The 21,765-nt window shown below is 41.9% G+C and overlaps 1 protein-coding gene across 3 annotated transcripts in view; it reads left to right on the forward strand.

Annotated features, from left to right (window-relative positions):
* The window catches only part of LOC149155773 (protein TIC 62, chloroplastic-like), a 306,905-nt gene that overhangs the window by 162,309 nt on the left and 122,831 nt on the right, over window positions 1–21,765 (forward strand). For all 3 annotated transcript variants that reach the window (XR_016263751.1, XM_089445999.1, XM_089445998.1), the window contains exons 7-8: window positions 11,543–11,615; window positions 11,894–12,004. Coding sequence is in view for 2 of the 3 variants with exons in the window: in XM_089445999.1 (XP_089302125.1) it covers window positions 11,543–11,615; window positions 11,894–12,004 (184 nt within the window). In the remaining variant the exon portion in view is untranslated. The remainder of the gene's footprint in view (window positions 1–11,542; window positions 11,616–11,893; window positions 12,005–21,765) is intronic.

Consider the following 21,765-nt stretch of genomic DNA (forward strand, 5'->3'; position numbering starts at 1 on the left):
TTTGATTTTGATGACTTAATGAAAAATCTACAATCTATGGTTTAAATATCTAGGTTCTACTTCTAAATTTCTAGTTTTATTTATCAATCATGATATTTATAAATTTCTAGTTTCTTATGTGCTTGAGCAATTGTTGATAACATTAGCAATGAACATTGAACTGTGAACATCATTACTGTATTAAATTAATAAACTATCTAGTTCCAAAATTATAAAATTGTAATTACTAAACTAGTAAATTAGTAGATAGATATCATAACCATTCATATTTGTCAATGTTCTAATTTTTAAAAAAATGTTAATTTTTGGGCTAGATTGTTCTCTATTGTAGATAATCGCATTTTAAAACTTTTTCAATAATTATATTCATCCCATATCATCATAAGAAATTATATAGAGAGACAATAATATTAACAATGCAACAAAAGCTGGAACAATAAGGAACAATAGAAGAAAAGCATACACAATAAAGACACCAGGATTTAGGTCAAAGACCAGGGCAAAACCACACGAGGGGGAAAACCCAACCAAATTCTTCTTCTAAGATATTCATCAAATGTTCAACAGAGGTATAGAGGACAATAAGAATGAGACATATCTTTCATCATCAATCACATTGTGTTGGAATTTCTAAGTTTAACTCGTTAGAAATTCTTCCTATACTATCTGATTTATTTCTTCCTACTTGTTCAATTAATTAACAAGTTATTTACCATGTAAACATTGAAAATAAATACAAGTACAGTATCAACATCTACAGATCATCAACTGAAAGTAAACAAGCACACAAGTGACACTGTTATTTTTGGACTAATGTCCTCAGAAAAACCCAATGCAGGAAAACCGGTGCAGCTATTTAGAGGGTTTTATTATTATGCAATTTTTAGAATACAACCAGGGTGCTAGAAATGGCTCACCCAACAGAGAATGCCCTCGGCAGTAGTACCTCTCACTTGGAGACAAATATTCCGGTTGATAAAACATCAGATGAACAATCCGACAACAACAATTGCAGCTTCTGTTGCTCTCATCACTCTGATAGGGACTGCTTCACCCTATCTGGCTTACCATCTCCCAGTCTATCCCACGAAATCCTCGAGTGTTGCTTCTAGGCCTTGCGTTAGCTCTGCTAGCCTCTACGTCAGCTTCCGGAGCCTCTACATCAGCTTCTGGAGCCTCTGCGTCAACCTCTAGACCCTCTGCGTCTCACACGCTAGCCTCTCTGGCTCTGCACAGCTCCTGGCTGCCTCTGCATAGCCTCCAGTTGCCTTTGCGTCGACCTCACTAGGCTTTGCGCTGCCTCTCTGGTACCAACTCTACCTCTTTGCTATGTATTCACTACCCCTTAGCTGCAACTTAGATCACTCACTCGATTTCCTCAGAAAACCCTACCCCAGAAAATCGAATTCTTGATCTCTCTTGGTGTGTCCTCCAACTGACCCTCAAGCCTCTTCTTATACTTTTCTCATTGGTCCATCAATGGCCGAGATTAAATCGCAAATCAACAATTAAGATTAGATTTGGCTTGATCCATTAGTTTTGGAACCTTCTAACCCAGTTTTATATTAATACCCATTAATATTTTATTTTTCCTAAGTTTAGACTTAGGAACTCCATTAAAAATATTAATTATTTTAATATCTCCCAACCCGGTTAGAATTTGCCCAAACCATTTCTTGGTCATGGAGATCTTATATGCTTTAGCCTCTCCACGACTTTTCATGGCTAGAGCACACCCAATGCTACCCCAAATCAACACTCCCTCTTAGCGAGGACTTTGCTCTAGTAATACTCCTCACTGAGTATCACCCTGATTATCCACCATCGATCCCTGTGCTGATGCTAGGCCTCCCAGCCCAACATCCTCTGCACTGCTGCATCTTGTATTGCATCCCCTTTTACTCACACTGCATCGTACTGCCCATAGCACTGCCGCTGCTAACTGCTGCATTACAACCCAGTTACTGAGAAGGAAGTAACTGATCCACCCAACTCTGACATCCCTGTCAGGCTAGAGACTCTCCCGATGTTGAAGCTCCCTTTGTTGCTAACAAGTGCTCCCTCTACTGACCTCTGCGCTGCAGCAACAATTCCATGCATCTCGCACTGTTGCACAACTCTCCGTGCCATCCTGCACTGGTGCAATACTTCCGTGCTTCTCACACTGTTGTATCCTGCTAACCTCTGCGCTATCCTGGGTCTCCTGCATTGTAGCATTCTCTGCCGCTCCATCCGCATCCATCTCTACCGACATTTGCCAGTCCTGCTACTCCTCTTCGGGGCTCCCGTAGCAAGGTATAATCCAAGAGGTTGTGTACCTCAAGAATCCTGCTCCTCATCGCCTATAGTCCGTCTAACTACAACTCGATGTCACCCCACTTCCTCTCGAGTGACGCATGAGCACTCATGGCACAGTCGTCATCCTCCTCGACTTCTTTCACCGCCTTTGCTGGCGCTGCCTTGGTCTCGGAAGCCTCTCCCTTGATCTTTTTCCTTGGACACTAGTTCGCAAAATAACCCAGCTCCCCACAACGGAAGCACTTGACCTTGGAGAGGTCCTTCTTCTTCCGCTTCTCCTGCTTTCCTGCAGATGCTAGAGCCGCATCCTCTTCTTCCTCCTTCTTGATCCTGATCCCTTTACCGCTACTCCCTACCTTGGTCAGCCGTCTGATCTCTTCTTGACGAAGAGCCGCCCATAGTTCTTCCCAATTTGGAAGCTTCGACCTGCCCAGTATGCTCTGGACAAACACTTCCCAATCCTCAAAAACTGCATTCAATGTGGTCCTCACCAACATCTCCTCATCCGGCGTGGCCCCTATGGAAGTCAGCTGGTCCCGGATCTCCTTCAATCGACCGAGGAAGACATCTATCTGCTCTCCCTTCTGCATCTGGTATGACTGCAGCTGATTTTCAAGTAACATCTTCCTCTGCACGGAAGTATGTTGGTACAATTTCTTCAGGGCCTCCCACATTGCATTTGTCATGTCCTTTTTGGCAATATGTGGCACTATATGATCCTTGACCCCATCAAGGATGATGCACTTCGCTCTGGCCATTGTCTCCTCATACTTCTCATTTTCAGCTGGGTCAACTAGGATCGCTATTGTTTTCAAGGCGAAGTCCTTGATGCGATATTTGTCTACAATGGATAAGATCCTAGCCTTCCAAACCACAAAGTTGGACGCTTTGTCCAACCTATCCTGATCTCTCAGCCCATTCACGACCATCTCGCTGCTCTTCTGTCGACTCCTTCGAGGCTCTCAACTTCCTGTCTGGAAGTCCTCGGTTCGACTCCCTCTGAGTCTCCATTTCCCTTTTGGAAATCCTTTTGCCAACGTCGAGTTGCCCCACTCCGATCGTCTGTGCAATTGCACCACTGATCCAAATTCCTTGGCTAGAAATCCACCTCAACAACAACTCCCTCAACCTTGGTCTTGCCCTGTTAGGTACTGTTTTGACCACAGTACCTCACCAGCTTCGCTCCGCAAATTTCCCATAGCCTCCTATGCCCCAACAATCGAAGGTCTGAGCCTCTAGGCTCTGCACAATCTCGGCACCAGCAAAATTTGCACCTCCTGGCCACAACGTCAATCCTTCTTGACTGAGAAAGATGATCGGGCACACGTAGGTCAAGTTTGCTCCTCTCTGCCTCTACGTTGATCCTCCTCTGGCTCGAATTGATGATGCAGGCCCTCTGCATCACCCTTTCCTTGCTGCTTTCTGCTAGGAACAACTTCTGTTACTCGGGAAAGCTGTTTTTGTTGCTATTGCTCTGCTAGTTGATGCTTTCAATTATCCTATGATCTGCAACCACGCTCTAATACCATGTTGGAATTTCTAAGTTTAACTCATTAGAAATTCTTCCTATACTATTTGATTTATTTCTTCCTACTCGTTCAATTACTTAACAAGTTATTTACCATGTAAATTCTGAAAATAAATACAAATACAATATCAACATCAACAAATCATCAACTGAAAGTAAACAAGCATACAAGTGACACTATTATTTTTTGGACTAATGTCCGCGGAAAAACCCAATGCGAGAAAACCGGTGTAGTTATTTAGAGGGTTTTATTATTATGCAGTTTTCAGAATACAACCAGGGTGCCAGAAATGGTTCACCCAACAAAGAATGCCCTCAGCAGTAGTACCTCTCACTTGGAGACAGATATTTCGGCTGATAAATCACCGGATGAACAATCCCACAACAACAATTGCAGCTTTTACTGCTCTGCATTAATTCGATAGGGATTGCGTCACCCTATCTGGCTTACGAGCTCCCAATCTGTCCCATGAAATCCTTCAGCTCTGCTTCTAGGCCTTGTGTTAGCTCTGCTAGCCTCTGCGTCAACCCCTAGACCCTTTGCGTCTCACACACTCGCCTCTCTGGCTCTGCGCAGCTCTTGGCTGCCTCTGCATCAACCTCACTAGGCTCTGCGCTGCCTTTCTGGTACCAACTCTGCTTCTCTTCTATGTATTCACTGCCCCTCAGCTGCAACTTTGATCACTCACTCGATTTCCTTAGCAAACCCTGCCCCAAAAAAGCAAATTCTTGATCTCTCTTATTGTGTCCTCCAACGGACCCTCAAGCCTCTTCTTATACTTTTTTCGTTGGTCCATCAACGACCGAGATCAAATCTCTAATCAACGGTTAATATTAGATTTGGCTTGATCCATGACATTTGGAACCTTCTAACCCAGTTTTATATTAATATCCATTAATATTTTATTTTTCCTAAGTTTAGACTTAGGAAATCCATTAAAAATATTAATTATTTTAATATCTCCCAAACCGGTTAGAATCTGTCCAAACCATTTTTGGACTTGGAGATCTTATGTGCTTTAGCCTCTCCAACAATTTTCATGGCTAGAGCACATCTGATGGTACCCCAAATCAACACATTAGGCCTCATAGGGCCAACCTGGGATCTTAAATGATCCTCATAAGTCAGTCAAAGAGGCATTCTTTAGGCCCCATATAGGGTTGCCTCAAAGTCACTATAGGTAACATAGATCTCTGTCACATCACAGTCATGAGTCATTACATTACTTGTCATAAGATCGTTGTCATACATCAAGGTCACTGTCATATAGCATACTATATTGCCATACTTTGCAGAAGATATCACTACCATAAGCATAAGTATATCATTGTCCTACATCATAGATATCCCTGCCATATGTCAATCATATATTATAGATATCCCTGCAATATGTCATAGATATCCCTGCCATATATCATATCAATCATTGTCTAGGAAACAAGTCTCACTGCCCAAAACATCACTGTCATAATCACTACTCAAACATCACTGTTACAATCAAAACATAAGAGCAAGTATAACTGACATTCATCACTGTCAAACCACTGCCAAATGCCACTTCCATGCATTACTGTCATAAGCCCAAATGTTATTGTCATACATCACTGTATGCATTACTGCAACTAGGGTTCCTCAAAATCAATCTTGAGAGCATCTCACGACTGCCTACCAATAACCCATAAAGTCCTTCACAAGGGATGGTACTGGAGGCTATTCTATCAACTAACTAACAACCCTCCATACTATCCAAGTTGCCATACAATTTTTGTCTAATTTCAAAACATTATCATGAAAGCTAACTAACATACCTATTCCTACTAGCAATATTCAAATAGAAAAGCTCAATCAAACATGCTTCTCTTGTCCTATAAAAGCTCGGACCTATGCAAAGGAGTACTGAGATTTTCGGTCCACTTTAGGGCTTCTGTGGCCACTTCAAAGAAGCCCTAACTTCAACCTCCTTATTCTTTGTAAAGACCTTTTGCACAAGCATACTAAACTTTGCGTTGAACCTCCAAGAGATGTGACCTTGCTCCAGCTCTTTGACAATCCTCTCGGCCCTCCAAAATAGGTCTCACAACCCTTCAAACAAGTTGGTACAAGGGTTCGACCCTACACAGAAAGTATGCAATCTGTTACTACCCAAATTAGCAAGTGTCCTAAAAGGGGATGCTTGAAGGGTTATTACTAGGCTAAGGGCAACAATGGAGTGATAACCCATTGTCACCTTGGCTAAGGCTCCCTACTCTTTAAGAACTTTCACCGATGGGAGGAGACTCGTTATGATAAGGATCACGAAATGGATGGACCAATGATAGGGTGAGGGGTGATCCTGGAAGCCTATTCACAAGAGCGGCTCAAATATGAGGCTTGCTTGTCTTGGAAGACAAGATGGAAGGCTCTCTAGGAAGGGCTTGGGGAAAATTTCTAGAGTTAGGTTTTGAGTATGTATCTTATAAAAGATATCCCTAAGCCCTAGAATTCTTGTGGAAACTTGGGTTCCAGGTGATCTTTGAAGAATTAACCTTCATAGTGCATGGGCTACATGAGACCAAGTGGACCCGAGGTTCGTTCAAGGGGATAGGATTTAGCAACCAATGATATGCTTGACCTAATTAGGGAGGGGAAAGGGATCAAGGAATGAGTTTTCAATGAAAGGCAATGCAAGGATCCCAGTGGGGTTTCTAACCTACGGGAAACCAAGGGCAAGAATATGTCTTCGAGATAGGGATTGCGATATCTCAAGATCCCATCGTTAGAATCTCATGAAATTTGGAAGGCTTCTTGAGGACACACCAGCGTAGTTGTGGACCAAAAGTCGAAGTATTGGAACGGCTAGATCGTGAGATAATTGATGCCCTAGGTGCCCTATGTAGGATAGTCCTAGAGAGAAAGAGAGAAAGGTGAGAAAAATATGCTTTTAGGTGATCACCTATGGAGGATCAGTGCCTAATCCTTTGGGAAAAATGGAGTCAAGATGATTCCAATGCTTGGAGTGATTTCACTTGGTCAAGGAGGCCTTTAGAACAATTTCGCATGGCAATTAGGGCATGGGAAAATTGCTTCAAGGTCTTTATACTTCGATATGCAATATCTGATGACTTATCAAGATAAACTTTTGACAACATATCTCTAGGAACATTCACTTATTCAAAAATGGCCCATGACATGATGCAACGCTAATAAAAGACAAATTTCCACCATTTCATACAAGAAAAGCAACAAATTTCAGCCTAGTATAGCGAAATTCCCCAGCAACATGCATGTGACATATGAAAAGAACAAAATAGAATTTAAATAGCACTTACATGTGAGAACAAGTATTTCCAAGCATCATAATATGCCAATATAAAAGCTCCAAGACGAAAATGAAGAGATCCAAACATCAACATTCATCCATCCCGATACAAATTTATGCAGGAACGCAAAAAAATATAGAAATACCCATATACACGGAGATGCAGTAGAAATAAAACTTCATTTCATTGATATCAAAGAACTGAAATATGCTTACATACAGAAATAAAAATAAACTAGCTCGGTTGATGGTAGCTTATCCTTGAGAAGAGATGTGGCGGCTACATGTCTCTGAACTATGTTACAATGAGGCTCAAAGACCTATTTATTATTGAGAATAATGGGAAACCCTAACATCCAAAAACCTAACCATAGGAGATGAAGCACCAAAATTGTGGGCCTCGTTTGGGTAAATCGGTACATCAACTTCTCAAGGTCGTAACTTTGGCATACGATCTCCATTTAGCTATCATAATAGCTCGTTTGGAATATCTCAAAGAGAAGGCTGAAAACAAATTGGTAGATTGGTTTTAGACTTTTCCAGTCTCTCCGTTTTCCCTGAAAACATCTTTTAGTCCCTTAAAACGGCTCTGGAAGTTTAGGACCCAAAAAACTGCCAAAAATAGTAAGTTGTGCTACAATTAAAAAAGTTGAAAAGAAACAATGGTGGGTCCAAGTCGAATAGGTGGGTGGCCACCAACATCCACCTGGATCACATCCATCCAATTTTGTCCTCCAAAAAGAATAGCAAAAATCTCAAGAGAGAATGATCCAATCCAAGTGATGACGAGAGAATGAATCAACTCATCATCTATTTATACAATGTCTAATGAATTCAATTTAGCTTATTTTGGGCTAATTTAGCCCCTAGAATAAAATAATGTGCAAAATAACAAGTACTTTTGGTGACAAGCCCACCAAAATAGCTCAATAACAAAGGAGAAACCCTTTGAAGAGGGTCGAATGATCAATAACATGTGTCATTGGGCCTTAGAGGAGGCCTAATGAAGTCCATAGGTGCCATAATGTGAAATAGGACCCCAAAAATAGTGGACAAGGGGTTGGCCCCTTGTTCTCCAAGTAATAAACATGTGGTGCTCCCAAATGGATGTGGGGGCACACAAATGTCCTCATGGGTTTCCAAACAAATCAAAGATGCCTGTAAACCATTTGCATGATGATATAAGTGATGCCACATCATCATATAGATCTTGGACCATCTACTAAGTGTATGGTGCAACTGTGGAACCAGTTGGGCATGGTGAACTAGCTGCATTGTCCTTGTCCAATAGGTGAACCATGAGCAATCCTTGAATGACTCTAGGGATCCATAGAATGTTGTCTGTCGCTGTGGAGGCCCATGCTCTTTACACACACCATACATGTGCTAATGTAGCCCTCTGGAGGGTTAGGTCCCCGTATAGGGAGACCAAACCCAAAATGGAGACCATCTATAATCCTTCTTAAGATTCAATGCGTCCCCTTGCCCTCCAGTACACCAAGTCATTAAAGAAATCAAGTAATAGAATTTACAAACCATGGAAAACAAGTGGGCACTTCATAATGGCATGTCCTTCCATAGTGGGCTTTGACATGTGTAAATGTCTCCAAGCTCAAAGGGAGGTTAACCAAGCACCCTATTAGGTGGTTTTTGCTCCTAAAATGTGTGGTATGTTCAAAATACATCCTTCAAATGGTGGTGACATGTGATAAAGTGATGGAATGGAGTAGGGGATGAAGGGGAAAACCTGGGTCACATGCCATGGTACAAGGGTAGCTAATGAAAGGGAAGCCCATACTTGGGTAAATGATGTGTAGGAGGGAGCAATCATGGTACATGAGTTACTCCAGCCTTGATTTTTCCACCCTTCATCATATGCCTTTTTCCTTTTATGATTTTTCTTTGGTTAACTGCTCGAGGCTCAAGGGAATGAGAGCATGATGTGTAAAGTATAGCAGTGGATACCCCCTTTAAGGTGGGGCAGTTCATCGCCCACCAAGGGTTGGGACAATCATGGGTTCTTGAATGATAGAGGAGGCTCATCTAGGGCCTATAGGAACCAGGGTGATGGCCATGGAAAGGGGTAGAGCTCATGTATTGGCTTTTGCCCACGTGCTAAATGTGTTTGTCCTAACCATCTTTTGCATTTTGTGGTACAATTTCCTGTTGAATGTGGCCAATTATGCTTTTTCTTTTCTTTTTCATCAACCTTCGGGCATCACTCGGGATAGCTGTTTTCTATTGCTGCTTCTCTGCTCGGTTAATGTCCTCATTTCTCCTGTGATCTACAACCACGCTCTAATACCATGTTGGAATTTCTAAGTCTAACTGTTAGAAACATTTTATGTACTTTTCTTATTTATTTCTGCCTACTTGTTTTAATTAATTAACAAGTTATTTACCATGTAAATGTTGAAAATAAATACAAGTACATGCTCAACACATTACAAATCATCAATTGAAGGAAAAAAACAAGCACATAAGTGACACCGTTGTTTTTGGACCAATGTGCTCGGAAAAACCCAATGCCGGAAAACCAGTGCAGCTATTTGAGGGTTTTAATTATTAAGCAGTTTCAGAATACAATCTGGGTGCCAAAACCGGCTCACCCAACAGAGAATAATCTTGGCAATAGTACTTCTCAGCCGGAGACAGATTTTTCGGCCGAAACGCTAAATAAACACTCCAACAACTCCCAGCTCCAATCTACCCCACGAAAACCCCAGCATCAGCCCTTTCTGGCCCAACGTCACCCTAGCTTGTGCTGCGTCAACCTCTGGAGGCACTGCGTCAGCCCTTAGAGCCTCTGCGTCACCCACGTTGGCTCTCTGAGGCACTGTGCAGCTCCTCACTGCCTCTGCGTGAGCCCTGGCTGGCTCTGCGTGAGCCCTGGCGGGCTTTGCGTGAACCTCTGGCTGGCTCTGCGTCTCTCTCTTTCGGCTTCTGCGCTGATCTTCCTGGTACTATCTCTGCCTCTTTGCTTCTGTATTCACTGCTTCTCTGCTGCAACTCTAATCGCTTTTTTGACTTCCTCAGCAAACCCTGCCCCAGAAAATCGAAATCTTGATCAAGTCGGTGTGTTCTCCAAGTGACCCTCAAGCCTCCTCTTATACTTTTCTCGTTGACTATTCAACGGTTGAGATGAAGTCCCTAATCAACGGCTAAGATTAACTCTGGCTTGATCCATGACTTTTGGACCCTTCTAACACAATTTTATATTAATTCACATCAATATTTTATTTTCCCTAAGTTTATACTTAGGTACTCTATTAAAAATATTAATTATTTTAATATCTCCCAAACTTTTTAGAATCTGCCCAAACCATTTCTGGGTATTGAAGATCTCATGTGCTTTAGTCTCTCCACCAATTTTCGTGGCTAGAGCACATCCGAGGTTAACCCAAATCAACAGAAGCCACCTTCATAACTGCAAGGTTACACACCTTTACATTGCTTTGTACCAGTTGGAAGAATTTTCCAAGAAAATCTTTGCCTATGCTTGTGATCCAAAATACTTACGTTGACACAGCAATTTCTGGGTATTGAGAGGCAGATTGGTGAGTTTGGTTTGGGTTGAATCAGTTTGCATTATGAGTAATTAAGATTCAAACTCTGTCATTGTGTGTCAAAATTGCCATTTTTCTTGTGAGAAATCATGAGTCTTACTCACCAATGGACTCTCAAGCAATCACAAGTTAAATTCTGTTTGACCCAGAACCTGAGTCAAACTCACTGATCTGCCTATAATTGCTCACAAACTATTACACCTAACTCATTTTTTGTACTTGATGAATTTTTCCCGATCTCAGTCTCTTGAATCTCCATTATTGCTAATTTTTTCCCAAGCTGAGTCTAGTAATATTGGTGAAATCTGGATTCTGAACACTTCATTGTTTGCCCAAGGTTTCTCCCTACCCCCTTCTTTCTTGTCAGTTGCTAATTTTTTTCCTTAGCCTTCATAGTTGCTACATAGATTCATTTGGAGAATCGATAAACTAGTGAAGGAATCAAATAAAAATCAGATTTCTTTTGCTTCGCTTCCACTCCCTGGAGAAGTTTTTTTGTTTCTTTTTAAATACATTATTTTGTAGTTTCTAGCTTCAGATTTCTGATATGGAATTTTACGATATCCAATTTCAAGTAGATCTATACAGTCTTGACAATAAGGACCTTTACAGCATCTTTTTCCGTTATTTCTTTGTGACTGGGTTCTGCATAGATATTGGCTCTACTTTTGACCATGCTGATTTGTTTTTTCTTTGTGCCTTGTTTCTTTGAAGTAGCTTGCCTTCCCTTGACCTTGGAATAAATGCGAAGCAATTCTGCCAGTAAATTCCATTTTGAAAAACATAGTTGATAAAGTAGTACCATGCAGAGCTGTTTCACACCTTACATTATGCTTGCTTGTCTTTGGCAGCCTGTTTTGGGGTGTTCTCATATGGAAAAGAAAAGCAGAACAAGCATTGATTAATAGTGGTCTTCCATACACTGTGAGTGCATGCAAATTCAATTTTCAATAGTTTAAATTTCAGGAGATTCATGATTATAGGAATAAACTGAAAAATATGACATGGAAGGATGATAATGGTCTTTTAATGTTGTTGTAATGAACCATAACATGACTTGAATTTAAAGGTTAGAATATTAAAATATACTGTAGAAATAATTCCTAGAACACACCATAGATTTTCTTGTTAGAAATAACAGTTGTTACATAAAAAATCCATGGTATGTTGCTAACAGATAACATCTTGGTGATGGCTTTCAGATTGTGAGGCCTGGAGGCATGGAACGCCCAACAGATGCTTATAAGGAAACCCACAACCTTGTTCTCGCTAGTGCCGACACATATTTTGGTGGTCAGGTGTCAAACCTGCAGGTGATTATATTTGCATCAAACTATTTTCAAATCGCTAGTTTGGGATTGTCCGTCGAGGGATCCAAGTTTGATCTAACTATATTCAGATAACTTTTTGCTTGTTTTAACTTCTATCGTTTTAGATCTTACCAAATGCACAATGGATATAGACATGTTCATTGACTGAATAAACATCGCTTCTTCTAGATGTTTGCACTTTTTCATTACATCCTTAGTTGGAAGCCATAATACTACCAATGTTATTAGAACTAGACCGGTCATTTAGTTGGTGAGCACCAAAAATGTAGACTGGACTGGTATTGGAAAAAACTGGACTGAAATCCTGTCAACCAAAAATTACATAAAACATTCAAATTTTGAAAAAAAAACATATATACTCATGTGCATCAATATAATCCAAACCATTTATACACAAATATGCAATGTTTTTCATTTTAAACAAAGAGTGTTGTTACCCACCAAAATGGGCAACCTTATAGGAGACAACTTTTTCTCCTATCTTGAACAGCCAGCCAACAGCCCTATTCATTGCTCAACAATGATGATATGCTACATTCTTTTTCCATTTGCATCGGTCATGCACCTCTCACTATCCGACATTCCTCTTGAATGAAAGGTGGGCTACCACTCAACTGGGACCTCAACCATTTTGCAATCAAGTGCTTTTACTTAATGTTTTAGGCATTTTAACATAGAGAAAGGGGTAATACGGACAATTGACCAATCTTGACTGTAAACTTGTTTCTCTCACCTTACCAACGGGTTAGTCTTTAGCCCTAGTATAATGGGACCTCCTCTAAGGCCTTAGAGTTATGGGAGGGGCACTACATGGAAAACTTGGATTGCAGTAGTGTGTCCATGACCATTCCATAAGATCTTTCATCATTCCCTTGATACCACCTCCATCATTCCGGTTAACTGTCATTGGTTCATCGAGATTTGGCACTCACACATCCACATCCTTGATTAGGGTCAGAAAACTTTGCCTTAAAAGTTGATGGAGCTAAAAGAATGAAAAAGCATAAGATGGCCACAACAAAAGAAAAATAAAGGTTAAAATGCAAAAAATGGTCGGGACAAAGTTACTGCGTGGACAAAATCCTAGCATGAGCTCTACCCCCTCATTAGCCATCAACCATTTCCTGAGCAATTGATGCTTTATAACATCATGAGGAACCCTTTCATGTCCCAACCCTGATGAGCGAGAAATTGACTCATCTTAAGGGGTAAAACAAATGCTATATCATAAATAGCAAGCTTTGATCCTTGAGCTATGCATCATATAAAAAACACTATCAAAAAGAAATAAAAGGCGCACTAGAGGGGTGGAAAAAGCAAGCCGAGAAAAGGGGTAGCTCATGCCTCCACGATTACTCCTTCCATTACATCTATACACCTAGGATGTGGACCTTCATTCGCTGATCCCCTGACCATGGCACTTGGCCATGAAGTCATTACCCTTTGTTGCCACCTATTCTCACTAACACCTATGGATTGAAGGGTTGACCTTTGAAATGCCATCTCCCTGTAGGGTCTGGAAGCACTTAATAGGATTGATTACCTAGCAACACCTACAAAGGTAGGGAACACTTTTACAAGACTTGGTCTAGTTAGATTTGAAGGCGATCCTGATTTGAAGTATTATTATGCCCTTAACTATTAAGTATGATCCACTTCGATGGATCTATGGTTATTGTCTCTAATGAATGGTTTCTTTCACTTGAGTTTGAGATGGTTTTGCCAGGTGGTTTTCACAGAGCAGTTGAGGCCTTGAGGGCACTTTATTCCACTCCTACTCCACATGATGCCTAGATGCAATGTTGCCCTTCTACAACAGAGAACTGGGCCCTTAGATGATCATGACAATTGACGAACACGCCAGAGCACTCTCCGATCCCAGAATGTTGAGCTCATCTTGCCTAGAATTGAGGACTCTTGATGATGTACTAGTGAATCTAGCTTGCCCCTAGGCTGGCCTTGACAATACTAGATCAGCATGCCATGATCCAGAGCTCATATGAGGATGATTATCCTCAGGGTGATTAGGGAAGACTTGTTGCACTTGACAGAGGCCCAACATTTAAGAGAAATTACAACATGTTGTTTAGATGGCACCCATGGAGATGATGTTGGGCACCCAGAGCTAGCTTTTGGACACATGCAGATGCTTTGAGGCTTGATTTGAGGACCCTTCCTCAAATTGAGGTTGATCATGATACTTAGAGACACATTCAACTCTTGCATTGCACCTTTAGAGCATTTTAGCTCGAAAAGGGCATGACAGCATGCTTATTGAGGGTTTATGACTGACACGTGTGGGCAATTATTGGCATATTTTATTTGTTGAGCTATTGGGTTGGCATGTAACCCATTTTACTTTGTGTCTACTCAAAATTAAACTTGTTTTATGGGCTTTTAATTGAATTAATGGAAGTGATTTACCTCCTATACAAGGAGGATCACTCCATTCATTTTTCATCATCACTCTTGTGGGTTTCAGCGTCTCTAAAAGAGCTTGACTTAGCCTCTTGGTTTTTGCTACTTGTGGAGATGTGATCTTATGTGGAATTTTTGCTATTGGATACTGGTTTAAGTATTGGACATCTTTTCGGGATTGAAAGAAGGCATTTCCTTGGAAAATTCATGAGTATTTATGTAGATTTTAACTCTGTAAATAAATTACTTACAAACGAATTCTTCAAATGAAAAAATAAACAATGGTGAGAACAGAAAACAAATATACATAGAAATTTTCCCCTGGATCCCAAAACTGAGACTACCAGATTGATTTTTCATTATATTCCTTTCAATGTTATAATATATATACATATACATGTCGAAGCATTCATAAATCGCAATCCATTGACCCTGGATTAGAACATAATCGTAGTTCCCTTGACCGGATCTACAAAATACCATGGGAAGAAAACCATCATGCCCAAAACCATGCGCAAATCCCATGCAAAAAACCATGGGTAGGTTCGCTTACCATTTGTGGGTCTGCCCTACTATGGGGGTTGGAGAACACACTTGAGAGCAAGGAATTCGATATTGCTAGAAAATCGAACTCCAGAGTAGCAACTATGTGTTGCCGAAGTTGATTCAGTAGTTTCAAAGCAGTCAAAGAGGGGCAAGGATAGTAAAGCTGGAAGGAAGTTTTTCCAATCCGATGAGTGCATAGCAGAGAGACAATGTACTCCACAGAGAGGCTAAAGCAGTGCAGAGAGGCAACGCAAAGCTTTAGAGGGAGATCCATATTTTGCTGAGGAGAAGTCAAGATTAAGTGGGGAGTGGGAACCCAGAGGCCAGAAGATCGAGTTTCCAGAGTAGCAATTGATCATCAGAGTGAGAGAGACGCTGGTCTAGGCAAGGTTGATGCAGATCTGCGTAGTGCGACATAGAGGCAACAAGGAGCAACTCATCTTGAGCTTAGGTCAGTGTCGGATCACCGATGGAAGTGAAATTTTTCTCACTAGACTTCTGTTAGTCATTTTCTCTGTATGGAAACCCTCAAATGCTACACCGGTTTTCCCAAGGGTTTTTCCTAATGCTCCACCAAGACTCCGGGATAGGGAGATGCGGGTGCGGGGAGACCCACAAGGGGGACATGTGGGAGTACCCTCAAATTTTATTGAAATTTAGGGGGGATGGGGGGACGTCGCGGTATATAATTTTTTTTCCTTTTTAATATATATATATATATATATATTTCAAATTCATATTCAATAATGAAAGCATAAATAGAATGATACATACATAATTGAATTAAATAATGAAATACATTGATCCATACTCATCATTCTTACTAATACATACATGATTCATCCATAAACCACGAGATTCAATAATGAAATACTCTGATCCATATTCATTATTCATTATTCACCATTCTAGAATCTACATTGATTTAAAAATTAAATTCATCATTCTAGATTCTAAATTGATTTAAAATTAAAATTCATCATTTATCATTCTAGAATCTAATTAGTACTAAGCAAAATAGACTATAATAGATACTGAAATCTAAAGACTGAAATATTAAATTGATATAACTAAAACTCAAAAACAATGGAGTGACGAGTCTAAAAGTCACTCTAAAGTACACAGAGGGCTTGGTTCTCTTGATTAAAGACTAATTCCATGCCCTTGTACATGACAAAATGCAATGGAAACATTGCAATCCATCAAATCCTAAATTCCTGAAAAATTGTTAAGTCTGTTGGATTTTGAGTGAGATCTAAAATTCTACTTTCTCCATATGAAATCCAATGAAGTCGGAACCACTCTCAAACATCCTGAGCCATTTCATGGTAATGTTAAAAATTTAAGTAAAAGGATGAAAATGAAAGATAAAGGAGAATGTCACTTTTACTTTAACGATTTAACATTACCATGAATTGCATAGCATTAGTAGGGAAATATGGTCAAATACTAGGTTTTCCCTGTCATAAATCATTGTTTACAAGCAAATTTAAGGGGGGACGCATAGACCATTTTGAGGGGGGACGTCCAGGCATCCCCTTTTGGGGAGTCGCGTCCCCCACATTGGGGAAACGTCCCCCCCTGCGTCTCCCCGCATCTCCCCAAAAGGGGGACATGGGGAAACGTTTCCCCAGACGTTCCCTCGTCCTAGGTGCGTGGGGTGCGTGCACCCGACCCTGGGGGACGCATCCCCGTGGAACACTAGTTTTTCCGGGGACATTGGTCCAAAAATAACAGTGTATTATTGTGTGCGCGCATCTATTCTTCCAGTGCTTTTATTTCTTCTGCAGTACTTATTTTGTGAAGTCTGTAGTGTATATGCTTCAATATTTGCCATAGGAAACTGCAAATAATTTGTTTCATTGATTTAACAAATAGAAGAAACATTATCAGTTGCTGTAGTAGGATTTGGGGTCATTGAATTTTGACATGGTATTAGAGCACAGATAGAAGTCGGAGAGCTCAGTAGCAGTAGAGGAGAAGGAGGTTCGAATTGGTAGCAATTCGAAACCCTCAGAGGTAGCGCAGTCCCTTGGACCAGGAGGGTCGAGTTTTTGAGGAAAGATCTATTTCTCTGAGTCGACAGAGAAATTAGATCTTTCAAATCAGAGCTTACCAGAGGCAGAGGGAGACAGTGTTTTCCTTGCAGAGCAAATCTTCAGCTAGGACACAGATTTTGCAGCAATTTGCTAGTGAAAAATAGCGTCAGGAGGAAGGAAGAGCGCACACTGAGGGAATTCCTTCCTCAAGGGACTTCTAGCACAAAAGTTTGATTTTTCCTAGTAGAGCAGTAGTAGTTGTGTGCAGAGTTTTTCACTCCAGAAGGGAGTATGAATCGTTGGGCAACAACTGCACAAAGGAGAAGAGGAATTTGACATTTTTTTTGGAGAGATGGCGTCAGCGGGTTGAGAGATCAAGATTGGTTGGAGGGAGCCTCCAACAATGTGATCTGGAAGCCTGGAATTTCCTGCCTTCTAGATGATCAAGATCTCAAGACTTATATCGATAGTGTGGTAGCTGTACCCACAGATGCAGATCCACTTAAAAAGTACAAGAAGGAGATTGCGAAGGCAAAGAGGTTGATTCTCGATGGGGTTTGAGATCATGTGGTGTTTCACATAGTTGGCAAAGATACTAACCAACAGATGTGGGAGGCACTTGCTATGTTGTACGAAGGATATTCCGAACAACGAAAGATGTATCTTGAGGAGAAACTGAGATGCACGAGGATGTAGAAAGGGGAGCGTATAGACCCCTTCCTTACTAGGCTTCAGGATGTCCGGGACTAGTTGTATTCAGTATGGTAAGTGCCCTAGCCTACAGAATTGGTACAATTAGCTCTGAAAAACATTTCTAAAGAATGGCAAGTTTTCATCCAGAGTATCTTGGGCAGAGAAAAACTGCCAGATTGCGATCATATGTGGGCCAATCTACCACAAGAGGAGATGAGGCGAGATTTGGTGAAGAGCCCCATTAGTGGTAGCAACAACAATAGTGGGATGAAGCAAGTAAAGGAAAAGGAAGATGTGGTCCTCGCATCAAAGGGGCAGCAGGAGTAGCACAGGAGGAAGAAGGACATTTCCAAGATCAAGTGTTGTTGGAATTTCTAAGTTTAACCTGTTAGAAATTCTTCCCGTACTATCTTCTTTATTTCTTCCTACTTGTTCAATTACTTAACAAGTTATTTACCATGTAAATACTGAAAATAAACACAAGTACAGTATCAACATCTACAAATCATCAACTGAGAGAAAAACAAGCACACAAGTGACACCATTATTTTTGGACCATTGTCCCTGGAAAAACCCAATGCGGGAAAATTGGTGCAGCTATTCAGAGGTTTTTATTATTATGCAGTTTTCATAATACAACTAGGGTGCCAGAAATGGCTCACCCAATAGAGAATGCCCTCGGCAGTAGTACCTCTCCTCAGAGACAGATATTCCGGCTGAATAATCACCGGATGAACAATCCCACAACAACAATTGCAGCTCCCATTGCTCTGCGTCACTCTGATAGGGACTGCATCACCCCACCAGGCTCACCAGCTCCCAATCTGTCCTACGAAATCCTCCCAATGCTGCCTCTTTGGCTCCGCGTGAGCTCTGCTAGCCTTTGCGTTAGCTTCTGGAGCTTCTACGTCAGCCCCTAGACCCTCTGCATCTCACACGCTAGCCACTCCTAGCTTTGCGCAGCTCCTGGCTGCCTCTGCGTAGCACCCAGTTGCCTCTACATCAACCTCTCCCGGCTTTGCGTTGTCTCTCTGGTACCAACTCTGCCTCTCTGCTATGTATTCACTACCCCTCATTGTTGATCACTAATTCTATCTCTCTTAGAAAACATTGCTCTAGAGAATAGAATGACTGATCACTCTAGTGTGTCTCCAACTGACCCTCAAGCCTCCTCTTATACTTTTTCTGTTGAGTCTTCAATGGCTGAGTTTATATCTCTAATCAACGGCTAAGATTAGATTTGGCTTGATCCATGTCCTTTAGACTTTTATATTAATAACCATTAATATTTTATTTTTCCTAAGTTTAGACTTAGGAACTCCATTAAAAATATTAATTATTTTAATATCTCCTTAATCGGGTAGAATCTGCCCAAACCATTTCTGGGTCTTGGAGATCTCATGTGCTTTAGCCTCTCCACAAATTTTCATGGCTAGAGCACATACGATGCTACCCCAAATCAAAACTCCCTCTTAGCAAGGACTATGCTCTAGTAATACTCCACCATTGAGCATCACCCTGATTATACGACATCGGTACCTGTGATGATGCTAGGCCTCCCTGCCCAACATCCTCTACACTGTTGCCCATGGCTTTGCCACTTCCACTACTACATCTGTATGGCAACTCCCTCTGCATCCGTTTTGCTGCTGGTCCTTTCTCCCAACACAGCATCTGCACTGCAATTCTCTCTCATCATGTTGCATCGTGCTACTGCTACTGCTATTGCACTGCAACTCAGTTACTAAGAATTAACTGATCCACCCAACTTCTAACTTCCTTGTTAGGCTAGAAACACTCTCGATGTTGAAGCTCTCTCTACTGCTATCTTGTGCTCCTTCTGTTGCCTCTGTGTTGTTGCAACAACTCTGTGCCTCTCGCACCGCTACAAACCTCTTTGTGCCATCCTGCACTGTTGCAACCTCCTTTGTGCCTCCCACACTGCTGCAAGCCTCTCTGCACTGCCAGGGACTACTGCACATCTAGCACTCTCTGTAGCGTCATTCGCATCCGTTTCTATCGACATCCGCCATGCTGCTACTCTCACTTCGGGGCTCTTGTAGCCAGGTATGATCCAAGAGTTTGGGTACCCCAAGGATCTTGCCCCTCATCGCTTGTATTTCTCCTGACTACATCTCGATGTCTCCCCGCCTCTTCTCTAGAGGTACATGAGCACTCATGGCACAATCATCATCCTCCTCTACCTCTTTTTACGCCTTTTCTAGCGCTGCCTTGGTCTCAGAAGCCTCTCCCTTACACTTCTTCCTAGGACACCGGTTCGCAAAATGACCTAGTTCCCCACAATGGAAGCACTTGACCTTGGAGAGGTCTTTCTTCTTACGCTTCTCCTGCATTCCTGCGGATACTAGACCCGCATCCTCTTCTTCCTCCTTCTTGATTCTGACCCCTTTACCGCTACTCCCCGCCTTGGTCAGTGGTCTGATCTCCTCTTGATGAAGAGCCGCCCACAGTTCTTCCCAATCTGGAAGCTTCGACCTGCCCAGTATGCTCTGGACAAATACTTCCCAATCCTTGGAAACTGCGTTTAGTGCGGTCCTCACCAACATCTCCTCATCCGGCATGGCCCCTATGGAAGTTAGTTGGTCCCTTGATCTCCTTCAATCGACCAAGGAAGATATCTATCTGCTCTCCCTTCTGCATCTAGTATGACCGCAACTGATTTTCAAGTAACATCTTCCTCTGCACGGAGGTATGCTGGTACAATTTCTTCAGGGCCTCCCACATCTCATTTGTCGTATCCTTTTCGGCAATATGCGGCACCACATGATCCTTGACCCCATCAAGGATGATGCACTTCGCCCTGGCCATTGCCTCTTCGTACTTCTCATTTTCAGCTGGGTCAACTGGGATTGCTATTGTTTTCAAGGCGAAGTCCGTGATGCGATATCTGTCTAGAATGGACAAGATCCTACCCTTCCAGACCACAAAGTTAGACGCTTCGTCTAGCCTATCTTGATCTCTTAGTCCATTCACAGCCATCTCGCTGCTCTTCTTTCGACTCCTCCGAGTCTCTCAACTTCCCGTCTGGAAATTCTTGGTTCGACTCCCTCTAAGCCTTGATTTCCCTTCTGGAAATCCCTCTATCAACATCAAGTTGCCCCACTCCGATCGTCTGTGCAACTGCACCACTGATCTGGATTCCTTGGCTAGAAATCCGCCTCGGTAACAACTCCCTCCTCCTTGGTCTTGCCCTGTTAGGTATTGTTCTGACCATAGTACCCCACTAGCTTCGCTCCACAAATTACCCACAACCTCCTATGCCCCAACAACCGAAGGACTGAGCCTCTAGGCTCTATGCAATCTCGACACCGACAAAATATGCACATCCTGGCCACAACGTCAATCCTTCTTGACAGAGAAAGATGACCGGGCACTGCGTAGGTTAGATCTGCTTCTCTATGCCTCTGCATTGATCCTCCTCTTGGCTCAAGCTGATGATGTAGGCCCTCTGTGTCACCCCTTCCTTGCTACTTTCTGCTAGGAACAACTTCTGTCACCCGGGACAACTGTTTCTACTGCTACTGCTCTGCTAGCTGATGCCTTCAGTTATCCTGTGATTTACAACCACGCTCTGATACCATGTTGGAATTTCTAAGTTTAACCCGTTAGAAATTCTTCATGTACTATCTAGTTTATTTCTTCCTACTTATTCAATTACTTCACAGTTATTTACCATGTAAATACTGAAAATAAACACAAGTACAGTATCAACATCTATAGATCATCAACTGAAAGAAAAACAAGCACACAAGTGAGACCGTTATTTTTGGACCTATGTCCCTGGAAAATCCCAATGCAGGAAAATCGGTGCAGCTATTCAGAGGGTTTTATTATTATGTAGTTTTCAGAATACAACCAGGGTGCTAGAAATGGCTCACCCAACAGAGAATGCCTTCGACAATAGTACCTCTCCTCGGAGATAGATATTCCGATTGAATAATCACCGGATCCACAATCCCACAGCAACAATTGTAGCTCCCACTGCTCTGCGTCACCCTACCTGGCTCACCAGCTCCTAGCCTGTCC

Source organism: Pinus tabuliformis, chromosome 9 (assembly GCF_031772625.1).
Source record: "Pinus tabuliformis cultivar Carrire ecotype Pingquan chromosome 9, CPIR1, whole genome shotgun sequence".
In the NCBI taxonomy this organism is placed as follows: domain Eukaryota; kingdom Viridiplantae; phylum Streptophyta; class Pinopsida; order Pinales; family Pinaceae; genus Pinus; species Pinus tabuliformis.